Source organism: Triticum dicoccoides, chromosome 3A, assembly GCF_002162155.2.
Source record: "Triticum dicoccoides isolate Atlit2015 ecotype Zavitan chromosome 3A, WEW_v2.0, whole genome shotgun sequence".
Taxonomy (NCBI): Eukaryota; Viridiplantae; Streptophyta; class Magnoliopsida; order Poales; family Poaceae; genus Triticum; species Triticum dicoccoides.
This window is the reverse complement of record NC_041384.1, coordinates 2913719-2929457: the sequence shown is the minus strand read 5'-3', so window position 1 is coordinate 2929457 and position 15739 is coordinate 2913719. Positions and strand designations below refer to the sequence as shown.

Sequence of the window (15739 nt, the reverse complement as noted above, 5' to 3'; positions counted from 1 at the left end):
TATATATATATATATATATATATATATATATATATATATATATATATATATATATATATATATATATATGTATTTGGCTATGAGTACATATATAGCTAGACTCTTTCATAAGAGTCCACTCTCCTCATTTCTTCATATCTCTCTCCTCTATATAGGCAAAATTGTCATGTGAACGGGCTATACACCTGCTATTGTAGAGTACTTGTTCTAACGAAGCATTGACTTTGACGAGATCAAGATTGGCAGATTGATCCTAGATTTACTTGCAACTGGCTCTTATTAAGTGGTGCATTAATTGCTCGTAGTGTCCAGATCGCATGAATTGACTTTGATTTGGTCTTCTCTAGCCCCATATACAATTCCTGATTTATGTTAGTCTGGTAGTAGGGCGAACATTGACTTGTTATCTGCGAGTTCCGGCAAGAAGACACGGCCCTCGGTGCATCATGTGACTTGCTAACTGTTGCTCAATTCGTTTTCGAGACTGATCATCCTTGTGATTCATAGGTTTTGGAGATGAAGGGACGTCCGGTGCTTGCGTCATGCGTCCATCATAATTCATGAGTGCACTTTTTTTTTTGAAAAGGGGTGCAACCCCAGCCTCTGCATCAATAAGATGCATACGGCTCATAATATTAAAATAGAGAGTGTCACAAAGTCTTCAGCAGGTTTAAAGTAAAAAAGACGACAAGCCGCTCAGACGAGCGTAAACATAAAGCCACAACCGGCTGGCAAAAAATAGGAGCACTACATGCCTATCCTATTACATGACCGCCATCCAAACCGGTTGAAAATAACCCGAGCTACCATCTCCCATCGGGTAGACGCAGTAGCCAAATGCCCCCTGTCCTCCATCGGAGTGAGTAGCGACCACATATGGATCAACGCTGTGGCCCTGAAGATAACCTGCAAAAAATGAAAGTTCGTTGCTCTGTTAAAAACCAAATCATTTCTGCAGTTCCATACTGCCCATAACAAGGCACACGCGCCAACACGAATGAGTCTTGCTAAAACCAAGTCTACCCCATCAAGCCATGTTCCAAACAACATATTGATAGAAGTAGGTGGAATAATATTGAAGGCAATATGAATCGAACGCCAAAGAAGCTTAGCCAGTGGACAATCCAGAAAGAGGTGCCTGATAGTTTCATTACAATCGCAGAAACTACATCTAGCAGAACCCACCCAATTGCGTTTTGCCAGATTATCCTTTGTCAAAATTACTTTTTTATGCACAAACCACATAAACACTTTAATTCGCAAAGGTACCTTAACTTTCCAGACATGTCTGGAGCAAGGAATGACACTAGTATTAATGACATCCAGATACATGGATTTAACCGAGAATCTACCGTCCTTTGTCAATTTCCAAAACAACCTATCTGGATCCTGAGACAGTTGGACATCCATCAGCCGTCGTACAAGATGAAGCCATGCCTCCCATCGTTCACCCACTAGTGTCCTCCGGAAGCTAATATTGAGAGGCGTTGACTGTAAGACATTTGCAACGTATACTTCTCGACGTTGAACAATGTTATACAGTGTGGGATATTGACGTGCCAGAGGTGTTTCTCCTAGCCACGTATCCTCCCAGAACCTCGTAGTAGCTTCATCACCAACTAAGATTTTTGTCCTGTTAAAGAAGAGGGGCTTGACTCTCATCAACCCTTTCCAAAACGGTGAATCAGTTGGGCGCACCGTCACCTGAGTTAAAGTTTTTGACTGAAGATACTTATTACGCAGAATTTGTGCCCAAGTAGCCTCTGTCTCGGATGAAAGTTTAAAAAGCCACTTGCTAAGGAGACATCTATTCTTGATCTCTAGATTTTCAATGCCTAGACCGCCTTGGTCCTTGGGCCTACAGATGATGTCCCATTTGGCAAGCCTATACTTACGTTTCAACTCATCGTTTTGCCAAAAAAACCGGGATCGATAAAAGTCTAATCTCTTCCTAACCCCCACCGGGATCTCAAAGAAGGATAGAAGAAACATAGGCATACTTGTGAGAACCGAATTAATCAAAATTAATCGACCTCCATATGACATGAGCTTCCCTTTCCAACAGCTTAGTTTCTTTTCAAAACGATCCTCAATACACTTCCACTCCTTGTTCGTAAGCTTACGATGATGAATGGGAATGCCCAAGTAAGTAAACGGTAGTGAACCCAACTCGCGTCCGAACAATTGCTTATACGCCACCTGGTCCTCAGTAGCTCTTCCAAAGCAAAACAATTCGCTCTTGTGGAAGTTAATCTTGAGTCCAGACAATTTTTCAAATAAGCACAGCACAAGCTTCATATTCCTAGCTTTCACCAAGTCATGCTCCATAAAGATGATCGTATCATCAGCATACTGCAAAATGGATATACCTCCATCAACTAGGTGCGGAACCAAGCCCGAAACCTGCCCCACCTCCTTGGCCCGGCCTATTAAAATAGATAGCATATCAGCTACTATGTTAAATAAGACCGGTGACATTGGATCCCCCTGTCTTAGGCCTTTATGTGTCTGGAAATAGTGACCTATATCGTCATTCACTTTAATCCCTACACTCCCTTTTTGCGTAAAGGAATCAATTTGGTCGCGCCATGCCTTGTCGAATCCTTTCATACGCAACGCCTGATGAAGGAAAGGCCATTTGACTTTATCGTATGCTTTTTCGAAATCCACTTTAAAAACCACCCCATCAAGTTTTTTTGAGTGAATTTCGTGGAGCGTTTCATGCAAGACGACCACCCCTTCAAGGATATTTCTATCCGGCATGAAAGCAGTCTGGGACGGTTGCACCACCGTATGCGCTATCTGCGTGAGTCGGTTCGTCCCAACCTTAGTGAAAATTTTGAAACTTACATTAAGCAAACAAATGGGTCTGAACTGCTCAATGCGAATAGCCTCTGTCTTCTTAGGAAGAAGAGTTATTGTTCCAAAATTAAGCTTGAATAAATGAAGCTGACCATTAAACAATTCATGAAACATGAGCAACAGGTCATGTTTAATGAAATGCCAGCACTTTTTGTAGAACTCCGCCGGAAACCCATCTGGTCCTGGCGCTTTATTATTATTCATTTGTGCAATGGCCTCATACACCTCCTTCTCCGTGAAAGGGGCAGTCAAAATCTCATTCTCTTCCGTCTGAAGTTGGGGAACATCCTCAACTCTTGACTCATCCAAAGACACAAAACTCCGTTCCGGAGGTCCAAATAACTGCTTATAGTAGTTGGTAATGTAAACTTTCAGGTTTTCCTGACCAACTATCGTTCCTTCATCTTGTTCTAATTGAAAAATTCTCTTCTTACGATGCTTTCCGTTAGCAATCATATGAAAGAATTGGGTATTATCCTCACCTTGAACAACCTTGCGAACCTTAGCTCTGAGAGCCCACTTCAATTCCTCCTCACGGAGAAGCGCTTTCAGCCTTAGCTCGGCCTCCAATTTAGACTCCAACTCTCTGGTATCTAAAAGAGAGGTTTCAGCTTTTAACTCTAGGGTGTGAATCATCATAAGGAGCCTTTCCTTATCCGCCTTATAAATTCCGTTCGTATGCTTAGCCCATCCACGAAGGAACCTTCGCAGATGACGAATCTTGCATTGCCACCGCTCCATGGGTGACCTTCCCCCCGAGTCTTTAGCCCACTCTCTAGCCAACAGATCGATAAATCCTTCTCTTTCAAACCAAGCAAGTTCGAAAGAGAAAATATTCTTATTACCCAAATGAGTTGGGGCCCCTGAGTCCACTAATAGCGGTGTGTGATTCGAGATACCCCGTGTCAACGCCTGCACCGTTACCAGAGGAAACTTCTGTTCCCACTCAACACTTGCCAGAACACGGTCCAACTTCTCAAACGTCGGAACCGGTAATGAGTTTGCCCAAGTGAATTTCCTACCCGAAAGCTCTATCTCTCTGAGGTCCAAGCTCTCTATGATAGTATTGAACATAAAGGACCATCTGCCGTCAAAGTTGTCATTATTCTTTTCTTCCTTTCTTCGAATAATGTTAAAGTCACCTCCCACTAAGACAGGTAGTTGCTCATTCCCGCAAACTCGGACTAAGTCCGCCAGGAAATCTGGTTTAAGTTCGGGTTGCGCAGCCCCATAGACTGCCACCAAAGCCCAATCAAAACCATCAGCTTTCGTTCTTACCCTAAACTTAACCGCAAATTCACCCATCACTACACTCCGAACCTCCAACGTATCGCACTTAATCCTGAGTAGAACCCCACCGGATCTTCCTCGAGGTGGGAGACAATGCCAATCAAAGTCTACCCCCCCTGCTAAGGTGCTAAGAAACTGTGCTGAAAAATTACCTCGTCCAGTTTCGGACAAAGCAATAAAGTCTAAGTGATGTTCAATAGAAGCTTCTGCTAGAAAACATCTTTTAGCCAAGTCTTTAAGACCTCTGCTGTTCCAAAAAATGCCTTTCATAATTCATCATGAAATTTTTTGGAGGTACGGATCCTAGCACTTCTACGCACAGCCGACACCGGATAAACCTTACGTTTCCAGGTCCTCTTAGGCTTAACCCCACCATCAATAGATTCAACACACTCGGAAAGAGGCTCTACGGCCACAGGCACCACCTCTAGGTTTGTGGTTACCGGAGAGGTATACTCATCCTCCTCCTCCGTCACCTGGACCGCAGGATCAAGATCAGCACACAAGCTATCAAGAACCCTAACCCCTAGCTTGTCAATCTCCGACTCATTCATCGGTTTTACTGCAGCTATGTTACGAATCAATTCTAACGCACGTTCAGCTTCCAAGTCTAGCATCTCATTAACCGATTTAGAGATCTCTAGATCATTGTTACCAAGAGACACTCCTATTTGGTTTGCATTATGAACAATCTCTTCATTGGTAAAATGCATAATAGAATTAGACTTATTAATTGACATACCAGTTGTAGTCTCGACGTCCCGCAGCTTGGCCGCTCTCAACGCGCACCTCAGCTGCATGTCATCAACATCGGAGTGCTCCTGTAGTCTTCCGCTGACCCGTCTCCCTACAGAGACCGGGTCCGGGATCCCACCGAACGCGATGACCTCGTCGCGCGAAGTAGCGGTAGGGGAAGAGCCTCCTGCCCGTCCCACAGCCGCAGTGGCCATCACCGAGGCCACCGGAGCAGCCACCAGAGATGCCGAATCCTCCAACTCGCGGACCTCCTCGCGCGAAGTAGCGCTAGGGGAAGAGCCTCCTGCCCGTCCCCCAGCCGCTAAGACCATCACCGGAGCCGCCGGAGCAGCCACCCGAGATGACGAAGTATCCACCTCGCCGATGCTCGTGCCCAAAGAAAAAGGCGCTGCCGGTTCCGCAGGAAGCGCACCCACCAGGCTGCCTTCCAGTGCCACCGCAGGAGAAAGGGCGGCCTCCTGCGCACCCGTTTCCCTGCCATCCGGGGACCTCTCCAGTGGGGCCGCGCCGCCCCCAGTCTCCAGCCACATCAAGGACCCAGAAGGTCTAGCCTCCTGCAAGTCCGCTCGTCCCGCAGCGACCGGCTCCGCCACGATCGCCATGGCCGAAGGCGAGCGAGGGACAGACGACGGGGCCTGCTGCCCCACCTCATCAGTGTGGTCGACCGACCTCCCCACACATAATCTAAGTCTTGGACTCGGAGGACCAGCCCTAACACTCGACAATCTCGGCGGCGCCGAGAAGGCCCCAAGAGAACCCAGCTGAAGCGTGGTAGTTGGTACCATGGAGGACGGCCCAACAGGAGTGGAGTCGGCATTCTCCGACTGCCCCGACGGTCCCAAAGCCTTATCCTCATTACTCTTAGCATTGTCATCCCTGGTACCTGAACCCCCACCTCCCTCAGAAGTGTCCATGGGATTGTCATCCTGAAACTCATTGAAAAGATCAGGATCCTCATAGTGCACGTCCAACTGATACAGAACGCCTGCGTAAGTCCAAGGCACCACGTCTGGCAAGTACTGAATATTGGCGACACTAACTAGCAGCCGTGCGACCCCATGAGCCCGAGTGAACTGCATATCCACCTGCTCGGTCTTACCTATCAGCGACCCCAGACTCCATGTCACCAGAAAGCTGTCCAAAGGATCAGACGGGGCACCAGAGAAACGAACCCAAATCTGAGTTAAAGGTGTGCCCTGTGGTTCTTTCTTTTTCCACTCATCGAACGCCAGCACAAAGCTAGTGCCTGTGACCCTGCTCATACCAAACTTGAGAATCCTCACCTGATCCTCCTTAGAAGGGAAGTCCACTTTATACGAATTATCAGAGAGCTTAAGTAATGACCACTGAAAATTATCCGGAGCTAGCTCTCTCAACTGCTGAATAATCTGTGCTTCGGTCAAAGGCCCGTGGATCACCTTCACAACACCGGGGAAGGAGGTTTCCACTATGGGCGCGGAAGGTTCCGCAGACGGAGATTCAAAAAACATCAACTCGGAGCAACACACCCCGTATATCTGGACGGATGGTTTTGGCCCCAACATCAGAGGACAGTCAGCCGCTGTGTGATTAGGCTTCCGGCAAAGATCACAAAGCTCCGCCGTACACTGGACCAAAAAGTGCCCCGGTTCCCCACACCGGAAACAAGTGAGCTTTTTCTTCTTAACCGCCCACTTAGACAATTTGTCACTCTCGACCTTGTCAGAACCGTGCTCGGAAACAGTATCCTCAGTCTGCATAGGCTCAGGCAGCGAGACTGAAGCCAAAGCCTGCACCGTCTCCACTGCCACCTGGGGTAACTCTGATGCACCCTCCGCGACCTCCGTCACTGTAGCCGTCCTAGCATACCGAGTCTGATTAAACCTGCGGTTACCGCCCCGACCTCCACGGAAGCGCCCGCGAAAAGCACGGTTGGGACCGGGAGCTCCCTCGACAAAGTTCCCGGTCGGTCCTTGGAAACCATTGTTACTCTGTCCCTTGTCCACCCGAGCATATCCTCGGTCTCCACCGGTTGAGGAAGAGCCCCTGTGCAACCCAGCACCATAAGCATCGTATCCGTCGTCGCCCCACTGACCGCGCGGTGGGTTTCGATCATCTCCCGCCGACGCGCTCGAGCCGTTGCGAGTGGAGTTTTGAGCACCAGAGCCCGGAGCTGCCGCCATTTGCCTCGGCCATGGTCTCTGCGTTGTTGTCACCTCGGCCCTGGGAACCGGCACCGGTGGTGGCCGCGGACCGGCAGTAGGCGGAGGTACCGGTCCTCGCGGAGGAGCTGGCGCCCTAGGCATAAGCGCGGTTCCCCCCCCAGCCGCCGTCTGGGTCGGCGCCCGTATCGGAGGCGGCGCAGGTCCCCTGGGGGCTGGCGTAACCGCACCTCTGGGCGGCCTCGCACCAGGCGGCGCCCTAGCCAAGACCGGCGCCGGCAGCTCCGCTGCCCCGGCCGAAGCTCCTGGGGTAGCGACATTTTTCGCCGCCGGCGGCGGAAGTTTTGGCGGCATCGCGCCGCTAGCTGTTGTTTCCGCAAGATCGGGTTGCCGAGAGCGTCGCCTGACTCGGTCCCGAACTGACGAAGGAAATCCCACCCGACCGCGGCGGCGAACCCTAGCTAGAATAACGCCTCGACAGGGAGACGATCGTGCATGTGGCAGCTCGCTGTCCGACACAATCACATGCACGAAGGCCTCTACCGGTTTTGCCTGGGCTTCCAGCCCCGCTAATCCCGGCCCACAGTCCACGGACTGAAAAACATCAATCTTTGCTGCTGTCGATGGGCCCGTATCGTGGCCCACCATGTCGAGCCCGTCAGCACCCAGCAAGGACATCAAACGCGTGATCCGATCCGCCCGAATCACGGACGAACGGCCGGTCACCGGCTCCGGCCTCGGCGGCGCCGGAGGCCGCCGCCCCTTGTTCTTCTTCCTGGTCACTAGGGTCCAATCATCCGGAATGAAATCAGACAAGGTTACCGTTTTCCTCATGATCTTCGGGATTGGACCGCACCATGGCTTCAAGCCCGGCTTCGATTTTTGAATTGGAGGGATGCACTGAACGGGCGTAATCGCTGTGGACGAACGAGCACTCGGCGAGGCGATTTTCACCGCAGCATCCTGCGTGGTTGATCCACCCTCGGCCTGGTCCTCGTCGTCACTGTCAATGAGCGCCCAAAACCTCCCTCCCGGTTTCACATGAACCATCGGCTCCGCCAGATCGATCACTTCCGGTGATCCCATTTGAACATCCACCTGCATGCACTCACAAACAACTACATCATATAAATCGAGCGTGAATCTGGAACCAACCTCAATCTTGCCGTCGTCCGGAAGATAGTCGCCAGCGAGGACGTCGTTGTCCAGATCTAGGAGCGCCATCCATCTCGAACGTGGAGAGAAACGAAGGCGTCCTTCGATCCAGCTGTTGTAGTTGATCCCCTCAGAAAACTTCGCCCGCCATTGAACCAGACTGCATTCATTTCGACCGATCTCGTCGCCTTGGGCTTCAGTCGATCCTCCCTTCTCATCCGTTCTGCCCGACGGCGCCGCCACCGAGGTACTAGGAGGAATCTGTTGGATCTCAGGCGCCGAGGAGAGATGGAAGGGCGGTGGCGAAGATCCGGTCCTCGCCGTCAGCAAGCCATTGGAGACGCCCTCCGAGTCGCCCCCCACATCGCCCTCCGCATCGCCCGCTTCGCCATCCATCTGGTTAACTGAAGATCCTAAAATGGGGGAGAATTTCACTTCCCAGCCTCTGCACCAACTAGGGATGCATACGGCCATTTTAGTATGAGTACCAAGATAAACATGGTCCTCAGAATTTTTTAAAATGAGTATCAAGATATTTTTTGATGAGTGGTTTCACCACACACCAAACTTGATCCTCAATAAATGGGGGAAAACCCCTATGCATCACCTGTCAATTCTAGAAATTGAACTCGGGTCGTTAGGCTGCACAACCGCATGCCCAACCACTGAGCCAAGGCTTAGTAGAAAAGAACAGTTACCTGAACAACGAACATAACGAAGGCGCGCATCACTTTCTAGTGTTATTGGAAACTACAACGACACACAAATGCATACTTGGATGGACATGTTGATGTAAACACACACGAGCTCAATGGAAGAGGGAACATATAACAACCATAATTTGACAAGTCAAGGGTATTTTGGGGTAGTAGTCCATTAAAACTCAGCAAGGCCAAGAACGCGCCGGGGTCATCGACGAAGGCAGGCGGACCGGGCAATTCGACGCAGCTGCCCCACACCATCTACTCGGACGCACATGACCGGCGGTCGCTCCAAGATCGCTTCCTTCCCTGTATCACCACCGACGCCCACCATCTGGTGACGTCGTCCTCGTAATACTACCCTCCCTCACATAGAAAGCACAGTCTCTCCTCTGGTTGCTGTGGCCTGTGTGTGTTTCTGATTTCGTGTGCGTGCTGGATGGATGATAGGTGTCTGGCTAGACTAGTGCTGGATGCCTGGATGTGTGTACGCGCGCGGGGGCGCTGGATGCCTGGGTTAGCAGTGCATGTGATGTGATGGATTAGTGTTTGGGGCTGCTGAGTATAGAATCGTACGAATCAGTACATGCATGCACTTCAGCCACATATGCTTGCTAGTCCAACCTGCGGAGGCACACGGCCATGTAGACGAGAGCGAGCGCCGGGAGGAGGGCAAGCAGGCGACAGGATGACGGATGTCCTGGGGCGGCGGCCTGCAAGTGACCTTGGGATGGCCGAGGTTGGGGCGGCCCGCGATTGCCTGCAGGCTGGGTCGGCTGCGATTGTTGCCGATACATGCTAAACTCGGAAAGTCATGCTTGCTGTAATGAACTTGTAGGTTTGCATCGCGGATGCCGACGGTGGCCTTACATGCTATGTTCTCAGTGGTGGAGCTCATGGTTATGATTTTATATTTATGGACAATATTGTTGTGTTTGGTGTGAATTTGTTGGATATATGCAACTTTGTTGGATATGTATGCATGTTGAACTTTGTGGAGCTACTACATATATTGTTGGATATCTATACATGTTGACTTTGGTGGAGCTATCTATATTGTTGTTTCAATTGCAGGGCTGTTACAGCAAACAAAGCAAAAAAAGAAAAATAATTTGGCATATAAGCCGAGTGCAGTACTCGAGCACTCAGCATATATTATCTAAGCCCGATCGCCCTGAAAATGCACTCGGCTTATATTATATAAGCCGGGTTGCCCAGTTAAAGCACTCAACTTACAAAACCGTAAGCCGTATAGCCTAGAAAAAGCACTTGGCTTATAGAAAGCCGAAGAACCAAATGGCATCTGCCGGTTCATATATAGGCTGAGTGCGCCAAGCCGCCAACTGAATACTTGGTTTACATTGGAGGCGTGGCAGCAGTTTGGAGCCCCACCATGTCAGGAAACACCATGAGATGGCACTCTGAATGAGCACACTTGCCACGAGTGTCGTGTTGGAAAGCTTGTTTGTCTTCTGTTTAGTTCATCTTCTACTATTGTTTCTTTTGCTTTTCAATTGATCCATGGTGATGTATGGACCTCCCCTTTCCATGTAATACTTGCTATCTCTATTACCTTGCGATTTTGGATGATTTTTTTCATTATGTGTGGACGTTTCCCCTTGGACGCAAATATGATTTTCTACTAACTTTCACCGTATTTTACTCCTATGTATCTACGCAGTTTGGCCATTCTATCCATGCTCTTCAAACAGATAAGCACTCTTAGTCTAATACATACAGGCCTTGACTTCACTACAAAAAAACGGTTCTATAAACGCAAGGTCGCAAGCATTCTAATCATCAGGGGAAGGTGATTTATTTTACATAAAAAAGGTCAGTTTCCTCAACAACGAAAGAAAGTAAATGGCACGACGAAGGCACGCATCACCTTCAAGTATTACTGGATACTACAAGGACACACAAATGCATACTTGGATAGACAAGATGATGAATACAAGCCAATCAACACACATACACAAGCTCCATGGAAGAAGAACATTGAAGAATGATAATTTCACACCATGTCAACTTTCTGAAATTTCTTTCCTTTTTCATGTTATTATTCAGTATAGATAAACAGAATGCAAATCCACAGCTAAAACGCCGGAGGTGATGCGCCACGACCCATTAATTCCTTCTATGCCATCCCACAGAACGAGGTCATGGCGGTTACGAAAGTCTACGCACGACTACAACGAGCCATGTTATTTGCTATATATGCAAGGCAGCTGACCGACTACATGCATGTTATTCCTAGCTAGGCATGGCGGCACCCTTTCTTCTTGCAGTTGTTGTTGCAGTCCTTTTTGCAGGTGGGATAGCACTGGTCGAATATGCTGCGCGTGCAAGGTCCACATTGTAGGGTGCCGTCGCTGAAGTGCATGCAACCCCTTTCAGCCACAGCGTTGCAGTCGCAAGTGCATGTGCCGTTGCTACTGCAGCAGGTACCCTTTACGTTGCACTCATCAAGGACGTATTTCGTGCAGCCCCCTCGAGCTCCGCCACCACGGCTGCAGTAACCACTGCAGCGTGTTTTAGCCTCTGCCTCACAGCTGGTACGGCATTGAGTCTCGCAGTCGCTGCATAAAGGCCTCGGGCCCCCCAGGGAGGACGTGATCAGCATGGAGAAAACAATAACAACAGCAGCAGCAAGAAGAGAAGCACCACCTGCGGCCATTGCTGCCAAGCAAGCTTTGTATCTTGAGAGAGAGAGAGAGAGAGAGAGAGAGAGAGAGAGAGGTGAATATGTGGAGCAAGAGAAGGTGTCAAGATTGGAGATGTGAATAAGCTAGCTGGTGAGTTGCTATATGATATGGTGCGCCTCCTGATACCATATATAGGCTAGCTAGCTTGCGGTGGAGGATACGTGGATCTAAACTACATTACATGGATGGATGATTATTTAAAGTAAACGGCACCATGTTACAGTCTGGCTAAAAAATGTTACAAGTTGGCTTGAGGAGGATCACTGGGCTCCATTAATTTTCCGGCACTGTCTTGAACATCTCCAATATGAGCTTTCACAGCTTCTTTTCCGTGGCTCACCGATCAAAGGGGGTAGTACTAAAATTGCTTGGTAACACTGTTTTGGGAACAATCACTTGTGCTGTGTACTTTTCTTTTACTCCAGAGAACAACCACTTCACTGGCTAGCTTGACACTTAACCTAAATGCACAAGTTTTGGAACCCCTAATTACTTATCAATACGAAGTTGTTTAGGGAAGCATTGACTTTGACGAGATCATGATCGGCGGATCGATCCTAGATTTACTTGCAACTGGCTTTTAGTAAGTGGTGCATTAATCGCTCGCACTGTCCAGATCTCATGAATGGACTTTGATTTGGTCTTCTCTAGCCCTCATCTTGATTTACGTTAATCTGATAGTACTTTTATGTTAGTCTGATAGTAGGACGAACATTAACTTGTTAGCTGCGAATCGGGGCATGACGCGGTGCACGCTTTGCTGCATCACACGTGACTTGCTAACTTTTGCTCATTTCGTCTGCGAGACTGAGCACCATTGTAATTCATAGGTTCCATCATGTGACATTATATTTTGGGGACGTAAGAACGTCCGTACTTCTCACTACTACGTCTTGTAACACTGTTTATAACTTATATTTTGGTAGCCTGAATTACTTATAAATACAAACTTGTTTAACGAAGCATTTACTTTGATGAGATCAAGATCGGCAGATCGATCCTAGATTTACTTGCAACTGGCTTTTAGTTAGTGGTGCATTAATTGCTCGCACCGTCCAGATCACATTAATTGACTTTGATTCAGTCTTCTCTAGCCCTCATCTTGATTTACTTTAATCTTGTATAGCACTTTTATGTTAGTCTCGTAGTAGGATGAACATTGACTTGTTAACTGCGACGCACGGACTTTTGCTCATTTCGTCTGCGAGACTGAGCCCTAATGTGATTCATAGGTTCCATCACTTGACATGATATTTTGGGACATATGAACGTCCGTCATTCATCCATCGAGGCTGTGACATCATGCCCTAATAGTAGAAATGATACATACTAACATGCAAGTCGAATACTTCATGGTGATGCATGAACTGACTTTACTAATTTGGACTTTTTTAAAAGGTGGAGGACCCTCGGCCTCTGCATCTGGACGATGCATGCATCCATTTTATTAAATATTCACACAAGACTTTTTTTTGAAATGGATCACTATGATTCCATAGCTTAACCTGGTCCAGCCAAAACTGCTGGCCAATCGGACGTTTACATCATTCGGCAGGTCCTTAGACCAAAGCTCGTGAATTACATGGCGACCAGCACCAAAGGCTGCTAATCCATGAGCAAGATTATTACAAATTCTCGGGGCGAAAGAGAAGCTCACTGTGCTGAAGTTCAGCCGGGCATAGGCCCCGTATCTCCCGGAACAAGATTCCTTCCGGAGCCAGGTTAGCGGCATTGCTTTTCAGGGCGTTGACAAGCACTTGACTATCCAGCTCCACTTTCCACGTTTGTCATGCCCCAGTTGGAGGCCGCCTCCAACGCTCTAGAGCACGCTTCAGCTTCCGCTTGCACCGGGGATGCCACATGATGAAGGTACCCCGCTCCAGAGCCCCGCACATCTCCTGCTTGGTCTCTAATGACGAAGCCCCAGCCTCCCGTTCCCTGAGACGCAAAGAATGCCCCATCACAATTGATCTTCAGGCTATCCCCCTCAGGTCTGCTCCATTCAGATATACGGTGCTGGTTGGTGGTTGTGCTATGCTGGCGGCCGAAAGCGAGTGACTCCATAGCCCAGTGGTTGATCTCCGCAGCAAGATTGTCCATCGACCCAACCTTCTCGCCTGCATCGGTTTTGTTCCTCCATGTCCACCAGCGCCACAGCAGGCAAACTACTAGGATCTTTTTGTCCTCCGGCAACTGGAGTAAAGTATGCATCAGTGCATGTGCGTCAGAGCATGCGCACATCTGTTCCCGTATGTGTTCCACTTGCAGCAGTCGCCAGAGACTCTTGACCTGCTTGTATCTCAGAAATAAGTGTGCTCCATCTTCATCTAGGCGCTTGCAGCAGACGCATAGCGTCTCGCATTTGATACCCCGACGCTTCATATTCAGTTTGAGCGGAAGGCTATTATGAGCTAGGCGCCATATGAATTGTTGGATCTTTGGTTGACAGGGCAGCTTCTATATGTAAGCCCACTCCCATCGGTTTGGCAAAGCATTTGATGTCCCTGGCTGTTCTGCGTCCCTACCCTTAATATAAATTTGGTAGGCCGGCTTAACTGAAAAAACTCCCTTGCTGTCATGGTACCAGGCGTAGAAATCCTCCCATTCTTCTCTAACCGGGGTAGCCAGTATAATGCTAGCTTCCTCAGGGCTGAAGATGTCATTCACTAGGGTTCCATCCCAGCTTTGTGTGTCCGGGTCAACAAGTTCACAGACTCGGGTGAGTAAGCAGCCACCCCTGGGAGTAGTTGGAGTCCTCATTCCTTCTCTGTTCAACCACGGGTCAGCCCAAATTCTGATTGAAGTGCCATCCCCCACTCTATAAATTAGTCCCTCCTTCAATAGCGCCACCCCTTTCAGAATACTTCTCCATGTGTATGATATGCCTGGATAAGCCACAGCCTCTAGAATCGACGTTCTGGGGAAGTATCTAGCCTTCAAGACCCGGGCGCAGAGGGACTCTGGTGCGGTTAGCATACGCCAAGCTTGCCTTGACAGCATAGCGATGTTAAAGCCGTATATGTCTCTGAACCCCATGCCACCCTCCTTCTTCGGTTTAGTCAGTAACTCCCAGCTTAACCAGTGCATAGTATTGCTCTTCTCCTGCTTAGCCCACCAAAATCTGCATATCATCATGCCAATTTCCTCACACAAGGTCTTGGTCAAAACGAAGCATGACATGGCGAAGGTTGGAATGGCTTGCGCGCAAGCCTTGATGAGCACATCCTTCCCCATCTTAGATAACAGTCTCTCTTGCCACCCCTGGATTCGCTGCCAAATCCTCTCCTTCAGATACTCAAAAATTTGCTTTCTGCCTTGGTCGACATACACAGGGAGTCTAAGATATCTTTCTGTCCTTGCTTCAGCTCTAATATTTAGCAAGTTGAGCACCTCATGCCTTCTCTGACTCCCGGTATTCTTGCTGAACATGACAGACGATTTATCATAGTTTACAATCTGTCCCGAGAAAATCTCATACAGTTGTAGCACATTCTGCAGAGCCATAGCACTATCACGTGTAGCTTTAATGAGTACTAGTGAGTCATCCGCAAATAATAGATGATTAATGCTCGGGGCCGCATTGCAAATACACAGCCCGCTCAACGTTCCATATGCTTCCGCCGCATTCAGCAGAGATGAGAACCCTTCTTCGCAAATAAGGAAGAGATACGGTGACAACGGGTCACCTTGCCTCAGCCCCCGTTGTGGCACGATCACATCCGTGTAGTCTCCATTCACCTTCACCCTGTAAGAAACTGAGGACACACATAACATAATTCTGACAATCCACCTCTCATCAAACCCTAGCTTTCGCATCATCTTCTCCAGAGAGGTCCACTCAACACGATCATACGCTTTGCTCATATCAAGTTTAACCGCCGCATATCCCTCTTTGCCTCGCCGTTTGTTCTGCATGAAGTGTGTACATTCATAAGCTAGCAGTATATTGTCCGTGATTAACCTTCCCGGTACAAAGGCACTTTGGTTAGGTGATATAATTTCCGGAAGAATTTGTTTGAGACGGTTAGCCAAAACCTTGGAGGCCAGCTTGAACTCCACATTGCAGAGGTTGATTGGTCTTAGATCTTTCATGCTATCTGGGTCCTTTACTTTGGGAATCAGCACTACA

At 48.6% G+C, this 15739-nt stretch overlaps 1 protein-coding gene across 1 annotated transcript; it reads right to left on the bottom strand.

The window, feature by feature from the left end:
* Positions 1 to 10951: 10951 nt before the first annotated feature.
* Positions 10952 to 11638, bottom strand: LOC119270863 (keratin-associated protein 5-3-like). The gene has a single exon (XM_037552909.1). It carries the CDS (start codon positions 11580 to 11582, stop codon positions 11163 to 11165), a length of 420 nt encoding a protein of 139 aa, XP_037408806.1. The 5' UTR covers positions 11583 to 11638; the 3' UTR covers positions 10952 to 11162.
* Positions 11639 to 15739: the final 4101 nt, after the last annotated feature.

What these genes read in the sequence shown, in the direction of transcription:
- LOC119270863 (XM_037552909.1), bottom strand. Translation starts at nt 11,582, where the DNA reads ATGGCCGCAGGTGGTGCTTCTCTTCTTGCTGCTGCTGTTGTTATTGTT.